Source organism: Monodon monoceros, unplaced genomic scaffold, assembly GCF_005190385.1.
Source record: "Monodon monoceros isolate NGI ecotype Baffin Bay Population unplaced genomic scaffold, NGI_Narwhal_1 Super_Scaffold_8, whole genome shotgun sequence".
Taxonomy (NCBI): Eukaryota; Metazoa; Chordata; class Mammalia; order Artiodactyla; family Monodontidae; genus Monodon; species Monodon monoceros.
Window position 1 is genome coordinate 11955857 of NW_021703785.1, and position 16424 is coordinate 11972280.

The window sequence follows — 16424 nt, forward strand, 5'->3', positions numbered from 1 at the left end:
ACTGAAAGCCACAGAATTGACTGGAATTCCTACACAGCTCCGAATCCAATATCTTTGTCACACCCGCAAGAAGTCAAAACAACTGACTAAAAGTGAAATGCTCAGTCAACCAATGTTTTGTCTACATAATTTTTAAAAACAAGTTTCGAATGACTTAGTCACAGAAAATACCTGGTGTTTTGGTTACAACACAGAGCTCTGGAAGAGGAAAAGAACGGAAAGTGCTTCCCCCAAAGTGGCTGGATCTTTCTTTATGCTTCCAAATAAAACTATCTAGAGGAGACAGAAGAGTTTCCCCCGGGGCTGCGCTACATGCAGACTCGAATCAGGCCACGTGTTCACGGGCAAGGATCACAAACAAGGCCTCTGGCAGCCTCAGCATTATTTTCCCTGGGGAACTCTCTCTCCCAAATCCCCAAGCAGCTCACCTTCATGCCCTGAATGTTCTTCAGCATCACATCTCCAATTCTTTGGTAATCTCCTCTGATGTGCGCATTCGAGCGGCCTTCCCTGCGAGCAAAGCATTGGAAACCAAAGTGTTAGCAGTGAAAACATGACCAGAAAGTGTGCCAGCCCCAGATGACAAAGTATCAACATTTATGTCTTCCTTTCCGATCACCTATTTGTACCTCTCCCTTCTCTGTGTGTCACAGAACGTTAGTGCCAGAAGGAGACTTTGAAATTACCCCAGTCATTCTGCAGACAAAGAATTCCACCTGTGCTTTGAAAGAGATACACGGAAGAGCCATTTTCTGTTCATTTTAATTTGGTCTCATTTTACATTCCTTTTCCCATCCCCACTTGGGTGATTTTCTCAGCATGAGAATAGCGTGGAGATGACTTGCAGTAACAAGCTGATGAAACTGATTCTTCCTTACAGATTGTGACTAACAGACACTTGTAAGAAGCAAGACTTAGCCTCAAAATCGAGGTTTCGGCTCTCAAGAGCCCTTAGTCTGATACAGACAAAGGGCTGTGTGAAAAGCCCTTGGGAAGAGAAAAATATAATTGAGGAAGTGCAGGAGACCCATGCACGGAGGTAGGTATGGGGAGAATGACCCAGAAGAGGGCAAGATGGGAGTCCCAGGTTCAGAGACAGGTCAGGGGTCCCCTATATATCCTGGATGGTAGATGACAAAGCTGTGGGCACTTTTTTTTTTTTTTTTTAACCTTTACTGGAGTATAATTGCTTTACAGTGTTGTGTTAGTTTCTATTTGTTACTGTACAACAAGGTGAATCAGCCATATGTATACGTGTATCCCCATAACCCCTCCCTCTTGTGTCTCCCTCCCACCCTCCCTATCCCACCCCTCTAGGTGGTCACAAAGCACCGAGCTGACCTCCCTGTGCGATGCGGCTGCTTCCCACTAGCTATCTATTTTACATTTGGTAGTGTATATATGTCCGTGCCACTCTCTCACTTCATCCCAGCTTCCCCCTCACCCCCTTGTGTCCCCGAGTCCACTCTCTACGTCTGCGTCTTTATTCCTGCCACTAGGTTCATCAGTACCGTTTTTTTAGATTCTAAATGTGCGTTAGGATACGGTATTATTCTCTTTCTGACTTACTTCACTCTGTATGACAGACTCTAGGTCCATCCACCTCACTACAGGTAACTCAATTTCGTTCCTTTTTATGGCTGAGTAATATTCCGTTGTATATATGTGCCACATCTTCTTCATCCATTCCTCTGTTGATGGACACTTAGGTTGCTCCCATGTCCTGGTTATTGTAAATAGAGCTGCAATGAACACTGTGGTACATGTATCGTTTTGAATTATGGTTTTCTGAGGGTATGTGGATGTGGGCACTTTTAACAGAGCGTTTGGGTATATATTTCTCTCTCTCTGGCTCCAGGCTGTATCTGATGTTGATAGTCCAGGGGCTTGAACGGCAGTGAGAAGAAGAAGAATAATAATGGTAGCTGGTGATTACTGAGTACTGGTTACAGTGCTGAGTGCATTACATCACTGAATCCTCGTGGCGGCACTGTGACCAGGTGCCACCATCACCCCCATTAAACAGCTAAATACTGAGGCACAAAGAAAGGAAGCAGCGTGTCTAATGTCAGTGGTCACGAGGCGGGAGCTTGTACCTGAGCCCAGGAGCCCAGCCTATACAACCTCTAACCGCAATACCCGTGCACATCTGCCAGTTTACCCGCTGAATTTCCCAGAGAAAATTAAAACATGATTTTCGGGCTTTCCTAGTGGCGCAGTGGTTGAGAGTCCGCCTGCCGATGCAGGGGACGCGGGTTCGTGCCCCGGTCCGGGAGGATCCCACATGCCGCGGAGCGGCTGGGCCCGTGAGCCATGGCCGCTGAGCCTGCGCGTCCGGAGCCTGTGCTCCGCAACGGGAGAGGCCGCAACAGTGAGAGGCCCGCGTACCGCAAACAAACAAACAAAAAAACAACAACAACATGATTTTCAACGACAAACCTGGCTAATATCTTCAAACCAACTGTTCAGGAGAGCCAGAGCCAACTTGAAGGAAAAGGAAGAATCAGACTGAAAAAAGGTACAAATCTGGGCACGGAAGTGAAAGGTACTCCGAGCGGAATAAAACACCTGCGGAGGGTGATGATTTACACCCAGAGATGCCACCGCCCTATGCCTCCAGCACCGGAAGCAGTGACCCCCTCTCGGCATTTGGAGCTTCCCGTAACTGCCAGCTCAACCTCTGATGCAGCAAGGATCTCAGGATGGGGAGAGGAAGGCAGGGAGGAAGGCACTTCATGAAGCAGCCCAGGGCGTAGAATACTCAGGGCCCATCAAAACAGGGGGGCTGGCTCCTCCCCTAGCTCCCAGCTCCACCCCCAACCAGGCAGTGACAACACCATATATTCCACTGGTTCTAACTGAGCATACGCTGTGAATTACATCACAGGGGAGACGGGCACCCAGACCCATTAGGGAATTAAAGTTTCTCTAATATAAAAGGAACAGACGTCCCTGGCGGCACAGTGGTTAAGAATCCGCCTGCCGATGCAGGGGACACGGGTTCGAGCCCTGGTCCAGGAAGATCCCACATGCCGCGGAGCAACTAAGTCCGTGCGCCACACTACTGAGCCTGCGCCCTAGACCCCGCGAGCCACAACTATTGAGCCCACGTGCCACAGCTACTGAAGCCCATGTGCCTACAGCCCGTGCTCCGCAACAAGAGAAGCCACGGCAATGAGAAGCCCGCGCACCGCAACGAAGAGTAGCCCCTGCTCGCCGCAACCTAGAGAAAGCCTGCACGCAGCAACAAAGACCCAACGCAGCCATAAATAAATAAATAAATTTTAAAAAATAATAATAAAATAAAATAAAAGGAGCGAGGGTACCCATGATGCTCCCAGCCCCTGCCAGGGTCTTCTACGTCTCCCCTAGGGCTGGCTTTCTTTACCTATTGCATTCTCTTCCACCGCAATGCAGAATCCCTTAATCCTTTCGCTTCCTCTTAGCTGCCAAAACAAACAAGTTGGCTGATGGCTTTAATTACTATTCACTTCTCCTCTAATTAAAATATGGATTCTCCCCTCAGCACTCCCTGAATTGGTTCTGTGCAAGTTTAGCCTTAACCTAATCCACCGAAGCAAGCACGTATTGTCACTTCTGCTCCTGGTCACTCTCTCTTGCGTAGCTGCGCCCAAAGTCCTGGCACTCTGTTCTCCGGCTTCTGGAAGCCTCTGTCTCCAGCCCCCTGGTTTCTATCTTGGTCAGATCTTCAGTCCTCTTTGCCAAGCTCTGCTCTTCAGGCCACTCCTAAGATGCCTCTGTGTTGGGAATCCAGCCCTGGTTATCTTCTCTCTTTGCTTTCTACTTCTCCCTAAGCAAGCCCTTCTATTCCCCATGGTTTCAATTCACGATGCCAAATCTATGCCTCGATAACCTGGGTAATTATTTCATACCTTCGAGAGGGAACTGCATGAGTGACCCACAGGCATCTCAAACTCAGGGGATTCTGCAGAGTTAATTGCTGCCAAAACCCAATCTTTCCCTCCACTTCCTTCCTTAATGAGGTGGCTGCCCTGCGTCAGCCTCAAGCTACGAGCTTCGGTTATCCACACTGGTCCGCCTCCCTGATCCTCAGCCGTCGGGGTCACATTCTCCCCCAAAATGGGCTCAGCGGAGAATGCTCAGGCGTCTGACGGGGACCAGCCTTCCCCCCGAGACAGCCCTCAGCTCGCGATCAAGTATTATTCCAGCCCGTCAGCCACAGGGTTGTAGCATCTCTGGATTTTTGGCACATGGCTATTAATCGAGTCACGATGGAGATGTTTATCGTTTGGCCATCCTGAGGATCCTGCGTGTGTCTGGGTGCGGCTGGGAATTTACTGGCTGCTCTTCTCCTTACACACCTGGGGCAGAAAGGAGCTCCCGCCCGAAGTGGGGGCGTTCCTGCTGTTCAGAACCCCCCACCCCCACCCCGCACCTTCAACATCACAGGAAAAGTTCTCCTTCCCTCCCCGCCACATCTGAACAACAAAGGAGGACCTAACTGCTGAGCCAGAACGGCCTGATTTCAGCAAAAGGAGGGAAGACACAATGTAAACTTGATTTCCAGGTCTGTAGCTATTATCTTGGAACTTAAATCACTGACCCCAAAACTTCCAAACGGACGTGCCATTTGACAACGCACGTGAGAAAGGTCTTTAGTTAATCCACAGGACATAATTTAAATGTTTTAGCGAGAATGCCCTGGATTGCGGGTGGGAGCAAAGGGAGAAACAGGCGTCTCAGCTCCCATTAGCACTGAACAATCCTTTCCCTCTCATGGAGAGCACCCCGACCCAAGGGAAACGAAAAGCAGCAAAGCAGACTGGGAGGAGGGGCGGGGAGCGGTGATGGAGGCCAAACTTTATTGACTTCGCTTCCTTTCTTCTTCGCCAGCTACTTATTAAAAGAAAACGTGCTGATGTTAAAACCCCAGACGCAAGGAGACCTTCCTTCCTGCATCGGCCGGTCAGCAGAACCTTATCTATTTCTCTAAACCTTCAGCGTCTTTACTTTCATTTTAGAAATTTCTCTGGGATAGCATCGCTGGTCCCCTGTGCGCAGGGAACACCCTGATGTCAATCCACCGAGGGGGGGCAGCTCTAGGCCATGTGGTGACAACAGGCTGGGGCCTGGGAAGTTCATGCAAGCAGCATAGGCAGCTCAGCCCCCTCCCTGTCCCCTCTCCATTGCAGCACCCGGCAAGTGCCAGCCCCGCTTGGTTCCAGAACATGGAATCAGCCCACAGGAAAGGGGACGAGACCTGATGCTCTTGCTGCCCTGTACAGAACTACCGTCGTGTTTTACACTTCCTCTACATGTTAATGCCAGCAAATCCACAAGTCCAAAGCACTGGCTTTACTGTAAAGAGCTAAAAGGTCACTTTAGGGACTCCCCGGTGGTCCCGTGGTTAGGCCTCCGCACTTCCAAGGCAGGGGGCGCAGATTCGATCCCTGGTTGGGGAATTAAGATCCCACATGCCGTGCAGCGCATCCAAAACAACAAAAGGTCACTTTACCGTGGAGAACATAAAAAAGTAATTATATCTCTTCCGGAACAGCCTCTGGATGTTAACCTCACAAGAAAAGAGTCCTTGTTTGGAAGATGGGGACACATACTTGTTGTCTGGGTAATTACCACGCGGCAACGCAGCTGAAAATTCTTTTGACAATTTCACTTTGGAAACCCATGTACCAAGAAGCCTTCCAGATGCTAAATTCTGACCTGGACACCACGATTAATGTGCTCCCGGGAGCAACTACACGTTATCTCAGCACAAGGCTGAACACACACACACACACACACACACACACACACACACACACACACACTCACATACACACTCACCACACACACACACCCTCACACGGAATCTGAGGCTTCCCAACCCTCCGTAAACATTTCATTGACCACTACGTGAGCTGGTCAGCAGCTCAGCAACAGGCAGACCGAAGTCTGGCCCTGCCCTCCCACTCAGAACAAAGAACCATCTCATCAGATTAAAACATGAAAGCAAACCATGCAGCCTGGAGTGGGAAGGCTGACTTTTTCAACCCGGCTCTGTGTCGGGGTGCTCTCGGACCCCAGGAAAACAGATTGAACTTTGTGAATTTTTAGGCCTCATTTGCAAAACACACTTCATGCCCTAATTCTTACTGTTCCTTGTGGCTCCTATGATTCTCGATGGAAAGAAAAAAAAAAAAAAAGGCTGTGATTGTGTGTGCTTGTGTATCTATGTAAATAAAAGCATAATATGTAAATGAGCAAATGAGTAAAGACAAATTTTCCATTAAAATGTAGGGTAGGGAGGGTGACTGGGTTCAAAAAGCCAACAAATTAGCCAAAGGAATAGATTTTTATATGTGTGTGTATATATTTATATTAGCCACATGTAATTAATAGTTGTGGATTTCAATATTCTTTGATGACTTTCAATATCCTTTGAAATCCCTGGAGAGGAAAATCCCATTAATGTGAACATTAATTCACATCCCCACTTGTGGGGAAGGCATTTGCGCGAGAGGTGTCCCCACTGGGCCAGGGTACACGGTTTCTCTCCAGCAGTGACAGGTAAGGGATCCATCCTGTCCTTCAGTGCAGGTGGGACACGGCAGCCTCATCTCTCCGCCTTCAGTTACACTGGGTTGCTTAAAGCTATGGGGGGGGGGGTGGGGTTTCTTCTCCCGAGCTTTAACACCAGGTCCTGTTTAATAAGAGGCACAAGTTACAGCCCACTCATAGGCAGGCCTGACAGCACCCAGACGAGACCTGGGTTCAGTACTGTTAACGGCCACGTATTGAAACGCAGCCGAACAGAAAGGCCGTTTCAAACTCATAAGCGGCCTGGCGAGTGCTCTCAAGTGTTTCCCAGCAGAAACCCACCTGCGATTCAGGCAACTGGAAAAATCATTTGTTTTTCTAAAAAAAGTAGCTTGCTCTTAAAGCACAGTGGACTAATAACCGTCAGGAATACAGCAGATAATCCAAGAAAAATAACTCCTGCCTATGCCTGAGAACAGGCAATTTTACTCATGTGTTAAAAGGAAACAATCACCAACCACCGCTGTCCCTGGGACCCTAGGTGGACAGTGGGAAGCTGAGTCAGGACAGAATATAGTGGGAAGATCGCAGTGTCTTTCTCGCCTTTGAAACAAAGATGAAATTTTAAATTTTAAATAAATTTATATTAAAAAAAAGTGTACACACATCCCCCCCCGCCACGGTACACCCATGATCCATATCTTGTTCTAACTTCCTTCCACTGTGTATTTTTTCCAAGCTGTTTTCCAGGTAGATCACGCTGCCTTGTCTCCAGTGAGTTTCATTGCTTACTTTGAGAGTAATGATTTTAAACCCATTTTGCACAGTCTTCTTTTTAAAACCAATGAAAATCTTCTTCAAGCAAAAGCTTTTACACAAGAGAAGTAGCCCTGATCTGCCTGAAGCAGGGAGCGGAGGGGTCAGAGAACCGCCTTGGAGTCTTGCGTTTTAAATCAATGACTCTGATTTCTAAGAAAGTGGATGGTGGGGCATTCGGTCCTAATGCGAAAGGCAGACTGCGTCCACTGTCTGTCTTCCACTCAGAGTTCCTCCCCTTTACGTCTCCAAAACTGTGCTGTCCAATACAGTATCCACATATGGTTACTTAAATTTTAACTTTACTTAAAATAAAATTTAAAAATTCAATTCCTCAGGCACACTAGCCCTATTTCAAGGGCTCAAGAGCCGCATGTGGCTAATGGCTGTTGTATTGAACAACGCGGACACAGAGTATCTCCATCACCACAGTTCCACTGGAGAGCACTGCTCTAGACAGAACACCAGAGAATAAGCTAACAGCTACTGCTTCTGCCGCCTGGTTCATGGGCTCCAGGGAAAGTTAGAAGTGGGGTGTGGGGCTTCCCTGGTAGCGCAGTGGTTAAGAATCCGCCTGCCAATGCAGGGGACACGGGTTCGAGCCCTGGCCCGGGAAGATCCCACACGCCACAGAGCAACTCAGCCTGTGCGCCACAACTGCTGAGCCTGCACTCTAGAGCTCGTGAGCCACAACTACTGAAGCCCACGTGCCACAACTACTGAATCCGGCGTGCCTAGAGCCCATGCTCTGCAACAAGAGAAGCCACCGCAATGAGAAGCCCGTGCACCGCAACGAAGAGTAGCCCGCTGGGCTTCCCTGGTGGCGTAGTGGTTAAGAGTCCGCCTGCCGATGCAGGGGACGTGGGTTCCTGCCCCGGTCTGGGAAGATCCCACGTGCCGCAGAGCGGCTGGGCCCGTGAGCCATGGCCGCTAGGCCTGCGTGTCCGGAGCCTGTGCTCCGCAACAGGAGAGGCAACAGTGAGAGGCCCACATACCGCAAAAAAAAAAAAAAAAAAAAAAAAAAGAGTACCCCCGCTCGCCGAAACTAGAGAAAGCCTGCGTGCAGCAACGAAGACCCAACACAGCCAAAAAATAAAAACAAGTTATAAAGTAAATAAATCTATAAAAAAAAAAAAAAAGAAGTGGGGTGTGGTCCTCCCTAGCTTTACACTGAACAACTTCTGGCAAGGCACTTCCCTGTCAGAGCCTTATTTTCCATAGGCATAGAGATGGCGATAGGCCCACCAGACTGTTTGGATTGTCAAAGGAGACAATTTAAGGGAAAATGCTTTAAAAGATACTGTAGACGTGCAAGGTGTTTTACCGTATACATATCTATGGTCTTTTTTTTTTTTAACACCTCTAGAATACTGACGGTTTCTGTTCTGGAAAAGGGTCAGATGCCCAATGGTCTCCTGGCATGAGTAGAAAACAGAACAGGAGCTCTGGAGCTCTGCCCGGGCTCTGCTTCCAAGTCTTTTCAGGCTGCTGCTGGCTGCCTCCTCGGTGCAGGGCACAGGGAGAGATGTAACTGGAACACAAGCTCTCAAAGCACGGAAACTGTGGCCTGTCTGGTTCACTGAACGCTGAGAACGGTGCCTAATACACAGTAAGGGCACAGTAAATATTTGCTGAACGAACGAAAGTGACCATCTTGCCGTAAAAACTCTAGGATTAGAAAAAATTCAAATCCATCTTCTCAGACTCTAGACCCAAAGGCGATACTTATGCAGACAAAGTCACCATAGGGCGAGTGGTGACCAGATGCCACGAGCTTCCTGCCACTTTCGAGAGGAGGACAAATACCACTGGAGAGTGCTCAGGGCAGAAGGGCCAGCGGTGCTGATCTCCCGGAGCCAGAGCGGGAAGGAAGGACGCAATTCTGGAGACCAGGGTGCTGGATGGGGCTCTGCCGGCTTCTGCCATGTGGCCAAGGGTGAGCCGTGCTCTCATGCTCTCCTCTGAAGAATGAGGAGTCATGGCAGATGCTGTCCCAGCCCCCTTCCAGGTGTTTAAAACCCTGTGCTTCGACAACACAGCTTCAAAGACGCCAATGACGGGTCAGCTCAGACCTAAGTCCAAGTCATGCCTCTGTCACTTAAGAGCTGTGTGGCCATGAGCAAGGAGTTTGACCTCTCTGAGCCTCATCTTCCCAATCATAAAATGGGAAAAACAACACCCACACCCGGGGGAATTCTTTTTCACCAAGGATCGGCAAGCTTTTTCTGTAAAGAGCCAGACAGTAAGTACTGTAGGCTTTGCAGGCCATCCGAGCTCTGTCCCAACTACTCAACTCTGCTGATGGCGCACGAAAGCAGCCGCAGACAATAGGGAAAAGGACGGGCGCAGCTGTGTTCTAAATAAAACTTTATTAACACACACACAGGGGGCAGAGCAGATCTGGCCACGGGCTGTAGTTTGCCAACCCCTGATTTTGAAGATCAAGTGGGAATAGCAGAGTGGTCATTTTGACTAGTAATGCCAACCTGGCAATGGTATAAGGTACATGAAGAGTCTGCATGTAATAAGTGCTCACTAATGGAAGTTTATTATTAATATTAATGCCACAAACACTGCATTGTGAATACTGGTTTTCTAAGTGTAAAAGCACTGCGGTCCTCATCTGCCAGGCCTCCTTCTGCTTCGGGTTTTTGAAACGTAACAACAGACAAATTTAATAATCTTCAAGATCTACCCCGGAGGAAACCAAGACATTTTCATGAATTTGATTTGTATTTTGAGCACTTATTGTGTGCTGGTCCTTGTGTTTGGTGTAATGAGTACTATTCATTCTTTTGTTTTTAAATACGACTTTTAAAGCTTACACTCCACTTACAGTTATTACAAAATATTTGGCTATATTCCCCGTGTTATACAATACATCCCTGTGGCCTATCTTACACCCAATAGTTTGTACCTCCCATTGCTGTGAAAAAGTACTTTCTGTGATGATGGAAATGTCTTTTATGTCTGCTGTCCAGTACGTAGCCACTAGCCGCATGGGACTCATAGCCCTTGAGATGTGACTCGTGTTACTGAGAAACTGAATTTTTAATTTAAATTATTTTAAACAAACCGCTCCAAGTGGCTAGTGGCTACCGCATGGGACAGTGCAGCTTTAGATGTCCTCGTTTATCCTTGTCTTACATTGTTTTCCATTTGTGAACTGTCTCAGAATCTGTGTGGAAGATGAGGCATAAAAGGATTTAAAACCACAACAAAAAATGAGCCTTAGCAAGAGCTGTGATGCAGTTTACCAACGAGAAGTCATACATTCGTTCAGACAGGCAAATATCACCCGAGTTCCACCCTAGTCTAAGGGACACAGGAATAGCTCCCCCGCCTCCCCCGAGGAGACGACCGTCTCGGCAGATGCTAAGACGTGCGCGTCAGCAGCTGAGCTTCCAGGTGAACCGTGAGGGGCGGGCGACCAGTAACTGTCTCGGGAAGTCAGAGGAGGAGAGCCGGAGGTTAGCGGGGAAGGAGGGAGGGAGGAATCACGGCGTCTGAACCGGGCTAAGTCAATTTTACAGGTGGAAAAATCAATGCGGTTAATCGACTTTGCTGGATTCAAGAGTGATTCAGGATTCCTGACATGAGGGGTCATCACCCTAACTTCCTGCTCATGACAAAAACTCACGACGGCTGGAACGCTGGGAGCACGTCAAGGCTGCGAGGCAGTGGGATTCAACATCAGACAAGAACGTTCCAAGAGACAAGGCACCACAGCTGATTTTACTCTCAAAGAGTAAAGTCATTGCGGCACTAAGCGCACCACGGTGAAGACAGGAGCCCGCCGCCCATAAGAATTATCCAGCCATGAAGAAAGCGTGTGGGGTGGGAATGATTACTCCGTGAGATAATTACAGGCGTTCTCCACAGTCAACCTTTACAAATATTTTGATCTTGGGCAACAGCAAAATATCATAGAAATCAGAGCTTTTCCTTATGTGGATGTGGGAAACGGTCCATCGACATCAACTTTGGGGGGAACCAAAGCGTTCATTTCACATAAACTACCTGCAGGGGCAAAGCCAGCCAGTGGTGCACGGCGTGGCAGGAACCAGCAGCCACTGGCGACCTCTCCAAAGCATGGTGGCCAGGGTCCGGTCCATCCTCGGTGATCCAGAGGTGAAGCGTGGGGGGCAGACTCTCCGGGTTGAAGGGAGGGGAGGGGGAGGCATGTGCACGTGTGTTTCTCTGGGTTGAAAGCGGGGGGAGGCATGTGCATGTGTGTGGTACAGGCATGTGCTCCTGCCTCAACCACAAGAGGATGCTACCCCTCTCGAGAGAGGATGCTGTGAGAAACTGCTCTGACGGAAGGGCGAGCTAGCTGCCTTTGGGAGTGGTGGCCACTGCAGCCCCCAGGGGCTGGTAAAAAGAACAGCGTCTCTGCCCACCCTGCTTACAGGACCCTCAGGTGTACAAGCTCATGAAAACAGGCTGCCCGGTCACAGGGCTCCTTTCTGCATTTCCCATAATGATCCCAAGTTCAAACACAGGTCAGAGAAGTCAGTGTGTTAATTAACATCAAAGGTCTCCACCTCAGAATAAAAGCACAGCATCTGACCCGCTGGGATGATCGCTCACCACACCCCTCACAGGGTCACTTAAGAAAGGTAAAAAAAGCCTGTTTTTACTTCCCTACCTGTTTAAAATAAAGCCCATGGACCTCACAGAGCTGTGGGGCCATGAACGGAAACTATAATGGGAGATGAAAAGAGCCTCCAAGGATGAGGAAGATGCCGAGAAGCGAGACTTGGCATTGCGAGGTCCGCCTTCAGATGGAAAGGCACCTGGACAGGTAAGCCCCACCCACCCTCAACAGCGTTCTGAATCAGTAAGATGACAAGAGCTGAGCTCTCAGCTTAGGTACCATTTTAGCTTTAAACGGAGGTCTTATGTTCAATGTAACCCATCCAGGCCTGGCTGCGAAGGCTGACTGGGTCAGAATGGAGGCAATTCAATCGGCAGACGCACCTGCCACCCTCCGTGAGGTTCCAGTAAGTTAATTCAGGGAAGCGCTTGGCAGTGCCCACAGAGAGCCCACAGGCGTGGTGGCCCTCGTGTGCAAGGCACTGTTTTGAAGGCTCTGGTCTTATCCTGCACTGGATTCCCTGTGACTTTCTTTTCGCTATTTTGAAAAAGTTGTGGCTATATATATACAACCTAGCATTTCCCTTCAAAACTATTTTTTAGGTGTACAGTTCAGTGGCATCAAGTACAGTCACATTGCTGTGCAACCACCAGCACCAGGCTTCTCTAGAACTTTCTCATCTTTCCGAACTGAGACTCCATATGCCCTGAACACTAACTCCCCATTTCCCTCTACCCAGCCCCTGGCAGCCACCGTTCTCTTTTCCATCTCCATGAATTGACTACTCCAGGTGCTTCATAGAATTGGAATCATATAGTATTTGTCCTGGCTTCTACTTCACTTAGTATAATGCCTTTAAGGTTCATCCACGTCGTAGCAGGTGTCAGACTGTCCTTCCTTCTAAAGGCTGAATAATATTCCATTGCATAGATCGACCACATTGGGTTTATCCATTCACATGTCAATGGCCGTCAGGTTGTTTCTACCTTTTGGCTATTGTGAATAACGCTGTTATGAACACGGATGCATGAGTTATCTGTTTTGAGTTCTTTCTTTCAAATCTTTTGAGTAGATACCTAAGAGTGGAACTCCTGGATCATATGGTAATTCTGTATTGACTTTTTTGAGGAATCCCTATGTTTTTCTCTCAATGATACCCAGAGCTGGTAGGATGATAAGAAAAATATTCTATTCACTTTTGTTCTATGATGGTTCACTGGTGCTTCTTTATGTAAAGATGTCCCACTTTTGGGGGCGGATACAAACGATCTTCTCACCCATTCAGTCGTCTCCACTCCACTTCAAGCTCAGCCACAGTGAGACAGAACCACTCCGCCAGGGAAGCTCATCACAGCCTGCAAGACTGCCACAGCCCCAGAAGAGGAGCCTCCTTTCCGCTCTGCATGCACACCTGATCCCTCGTCCTGTCTCTCCTCCCCAGAGAAGCCCCCAGCATCCTGAGGCTGCACCTGCACCCTGGGGAGCCTCAAACCATCTCTGCCCCCTGGGCCTCACTCTCCAAATCACGCTCCCCTCTGGCACCCTCCACCCCCGCCCTCTCATTCTTTCTTCAAATCTCTGGTGGTTTCTCCAGCTTCCTTTGCTGGCTCTTGCTCTGCCATAAGCCATGATTATAGAAAGGTGCCCCCCAAAGTATATTCAACAAGATTCTGCCCCTGGCTCTCTCTCTTTTTTTTTTTTTTCGGTACACGGGCCTCTCACTGTTGTGGCCTCTCCCGTTGCGGAGCACAGGCTCCGGACGCACAGGCTCAGCCGCTCCACGGCATGTGGGATCTTCCCGGACCGGGGCACGAACCCGTGTCCCCTGCATCGGCAGGCGGACTCTCAACCACTGCGCCACCAGGGAAGCCCTCCCTGGCTCTCTTTTGTCTCAACATTCTCTTCCTTAAAGATCTGATTCTTCTTGTGGATAATTTCCACATCTACACCACTGCGTCTGATTTCTTTCCCAAGTCGGAGACTGGCGTTTCCAACTGCCTGTACGGCTTCATTATTGACCCCTCGAAGTTGATGCACAAGCCCCTCTTCCCTCCACTTTACTTGCTTTTTCCCTTTTCTTCTTCCATGTTGCTTTTAATTTCACGACCATCCTCCCAGTCAGCCAGGCTCAAAGCTCCAGGGACCTCCCCTTCGCTTCCCCTTTGTCCCACGAGCCCTGAGACTTGGTGAATTTCCATATGGGGGTCTTTCCAGCCCTCTTGCCTGAACTTCTGCTCTCCTACCAAGCGACGACGCTACCTCAAGGTTCTTCTAAAAAAAGAAACCCAGCTGATCCTTCTTCGAAGCTGTGTGCCCACAGCCAACGCCGAGTGCCTCCTTGCATGCCCCTCCTTGGGTCCCAGCTCCCCGCCAGCTGTCAGCCGAGTTCCGTCCCCAGCAGAACCCACCAAGACGCACTGTTCCAGGGCAGGTCTGCATCCATCTCTCGGGAACGACTTGGCCAGTTTGCCCTCAGCACCTGTCAGTCATTTCAGGGCTGGAATCTGGGGTTCCTGCCCAAAGACCAAAGACCTTTAGTGGCTTTCTCTGAATGCATTTGAACAGCTGAGTAAAACGTCCTTGCTTTCAAAAGGAAAAGCGTTCTGCATGTTTTCAGAAGTCACCGAACCTGTTCTGTTTCCTTGTTTTTGAAGGAACAGGGCAACTTGGGCTTGGGCTAGAACGAAAGGGTCCAGCCTCTTCTCAGGTGTGTTAACTTAGGAGCACGCACCATTTGGACAGGGGCAGGTGTGTTTACTCAGCTGGGGTCCGGTTGAATCATTTGGGAAAACTTCCTGGTAATTTTTCTGCCCTATGATTTGCCACTGCTGATGGAAGTATATGACAACCTAACTTAGGCCTGCAAAGAAAGGCATGGTGGCTGTGATATTTAAGCCCCAAATCTGGGGGACCTTGAGGTGCATTGTAAACTTTAGACTTCTTTCTATTAACAATAATTAAAAACATTATTACTGAATAAAGTCTGGAGTTTAGTGGATAATAATGTAGTGTTAAGAGAGAAAGGACAGGTCCAAAGTGGAGTTACTTGGGCTAAAACCAAGACCTAATACCTAACCTAACTGCAGTTACAACCTCCCCCAGGAATGTAGTCCTTGCCAGTCAGTCAGGAATTTTCCGGTCAGCACCAATGAGGTCATCTGGCACGTGGGCCCTCTCAATCCCCAAACGAAGATGAGATCACCTGCCACACAGACCCCTTCTGCCCCCCAGGTAGGTTACCTACGTCCGAAATAATGTTTTTTATTCTTTGTTTTGCCTTTAATGACCGTTCCCTTCCTGGAGCTCCTCGGAGCTCCTCTCTACTAGCTAGATGGAATGCTGCCCGTTCATGAATCGTCTAATAAAGCCAATCAGACTTTCAAAATTTACTCACTCGAATTTCGCTTTTTAATAGAACCAACACTGGTTCCTTAGTTTTGACGAATGTGCCCAGTGATATAAGGAGTTGACGTCAGTAGGAGGGGAGGGGAGACGAGTGTGCCGAAATTCTATTCTCATGGCAACTTTTCTCTAAATCTAAGATTTCCATTTATAGAAGTTTACATTAAAAAATGGTCTGGGGACTTCCCTGGTGGTCCAGTGGGTAAGACTCCACGCTCCCAACGCAGGGGGCCCAGGTTCGATCCCTGGTCGGGGAACTAGATGCTGCATGCCGCAACTAAGAGTCCGCACGCTGCAACCAAGGCCTGGCGCAGCCAAAATGAATGAATGAGTGAATGGATAAGTATTAAACAATTTTTTAAAATGGATAAAAAAATACTAAAAACATTAAAAATGGTCCATCTTCCCCACCTTTTTCTGTGTGGGACAGGACATCGAGCCCTTTACAGACACTGTCCCATTTAGTTGGTGTGACGGCCCTGTGGAGACTGCACCCCACACCTTACAGGTGAGGAAACGAGGCCATGCAAGGCCACGGACAGCTGGATGTGGACCTCAGGTGGCGTGATGGAGGACGCAGGCACAGCCATCCCACGCCACGTGAGCCAGGCCACATCTCCCATCTCAGAGTATCAATACACACACACACACACACACACACACGAGTCTGTCAGTCAATAACCCGGAGCAAACTCCTTTCTTAATAAACTCCATGTGATCCATTCTTCTCATTGAACATATTTGCTCATGGCTTGCCTCTTCTGCGTGGGCATTAATGGCCCACGTGTCCTCCAAGACAGAACTGGCCAGTGACGCCCTCTGCCCACACTGGACATGGCCCACTCATCCACGAGAGGGCCTGGCCTTCCTTGCCCCACAAGCCTGCCTCCTCCTCTGAGACCGCAAGTCCCCAGCGGGCGAAGCCTGACACTCACCAGCTCACTCCCCCACCCACCCACCTGGCTCACCCATGCACTCATTCATTCACTCATTCAGTCATTGCTCATAGAAGAAACCAGAGTTATATGCCAAATGCAAACCAAGGAATCAGAGAATCTTCAGTGTGTCACAGGCAGTCTACAACAGTTGT

General features: G+C 49.0%; 1 protein-coding gene across 4 annotated transcripts in view; it reads right to left on the minus strand.

The window, feature by feature from the left end:
* The window catches only part of FARP1 (FERM, ARH/RhoGEF and pleckstrin domain protein 1), a 292071-nt gene that overhangs the window by 26374 nt on the left and 249273 nt on the right, over positions 1–16424 (minus strand). For all 4 annotated transcript variants that reach the window (XM_029209915.1, XM_029209911.1, XM_029209914.1 and 1 more), the window contains exon 17: positions 429–510. In XM_029209915.1, coding sequence (XP_029065748.1) covers positions 429–510 — 82 coding nt within the window. The remainder of the gene's footprint in view (positions 1–428; positions 511–16424) is intronic.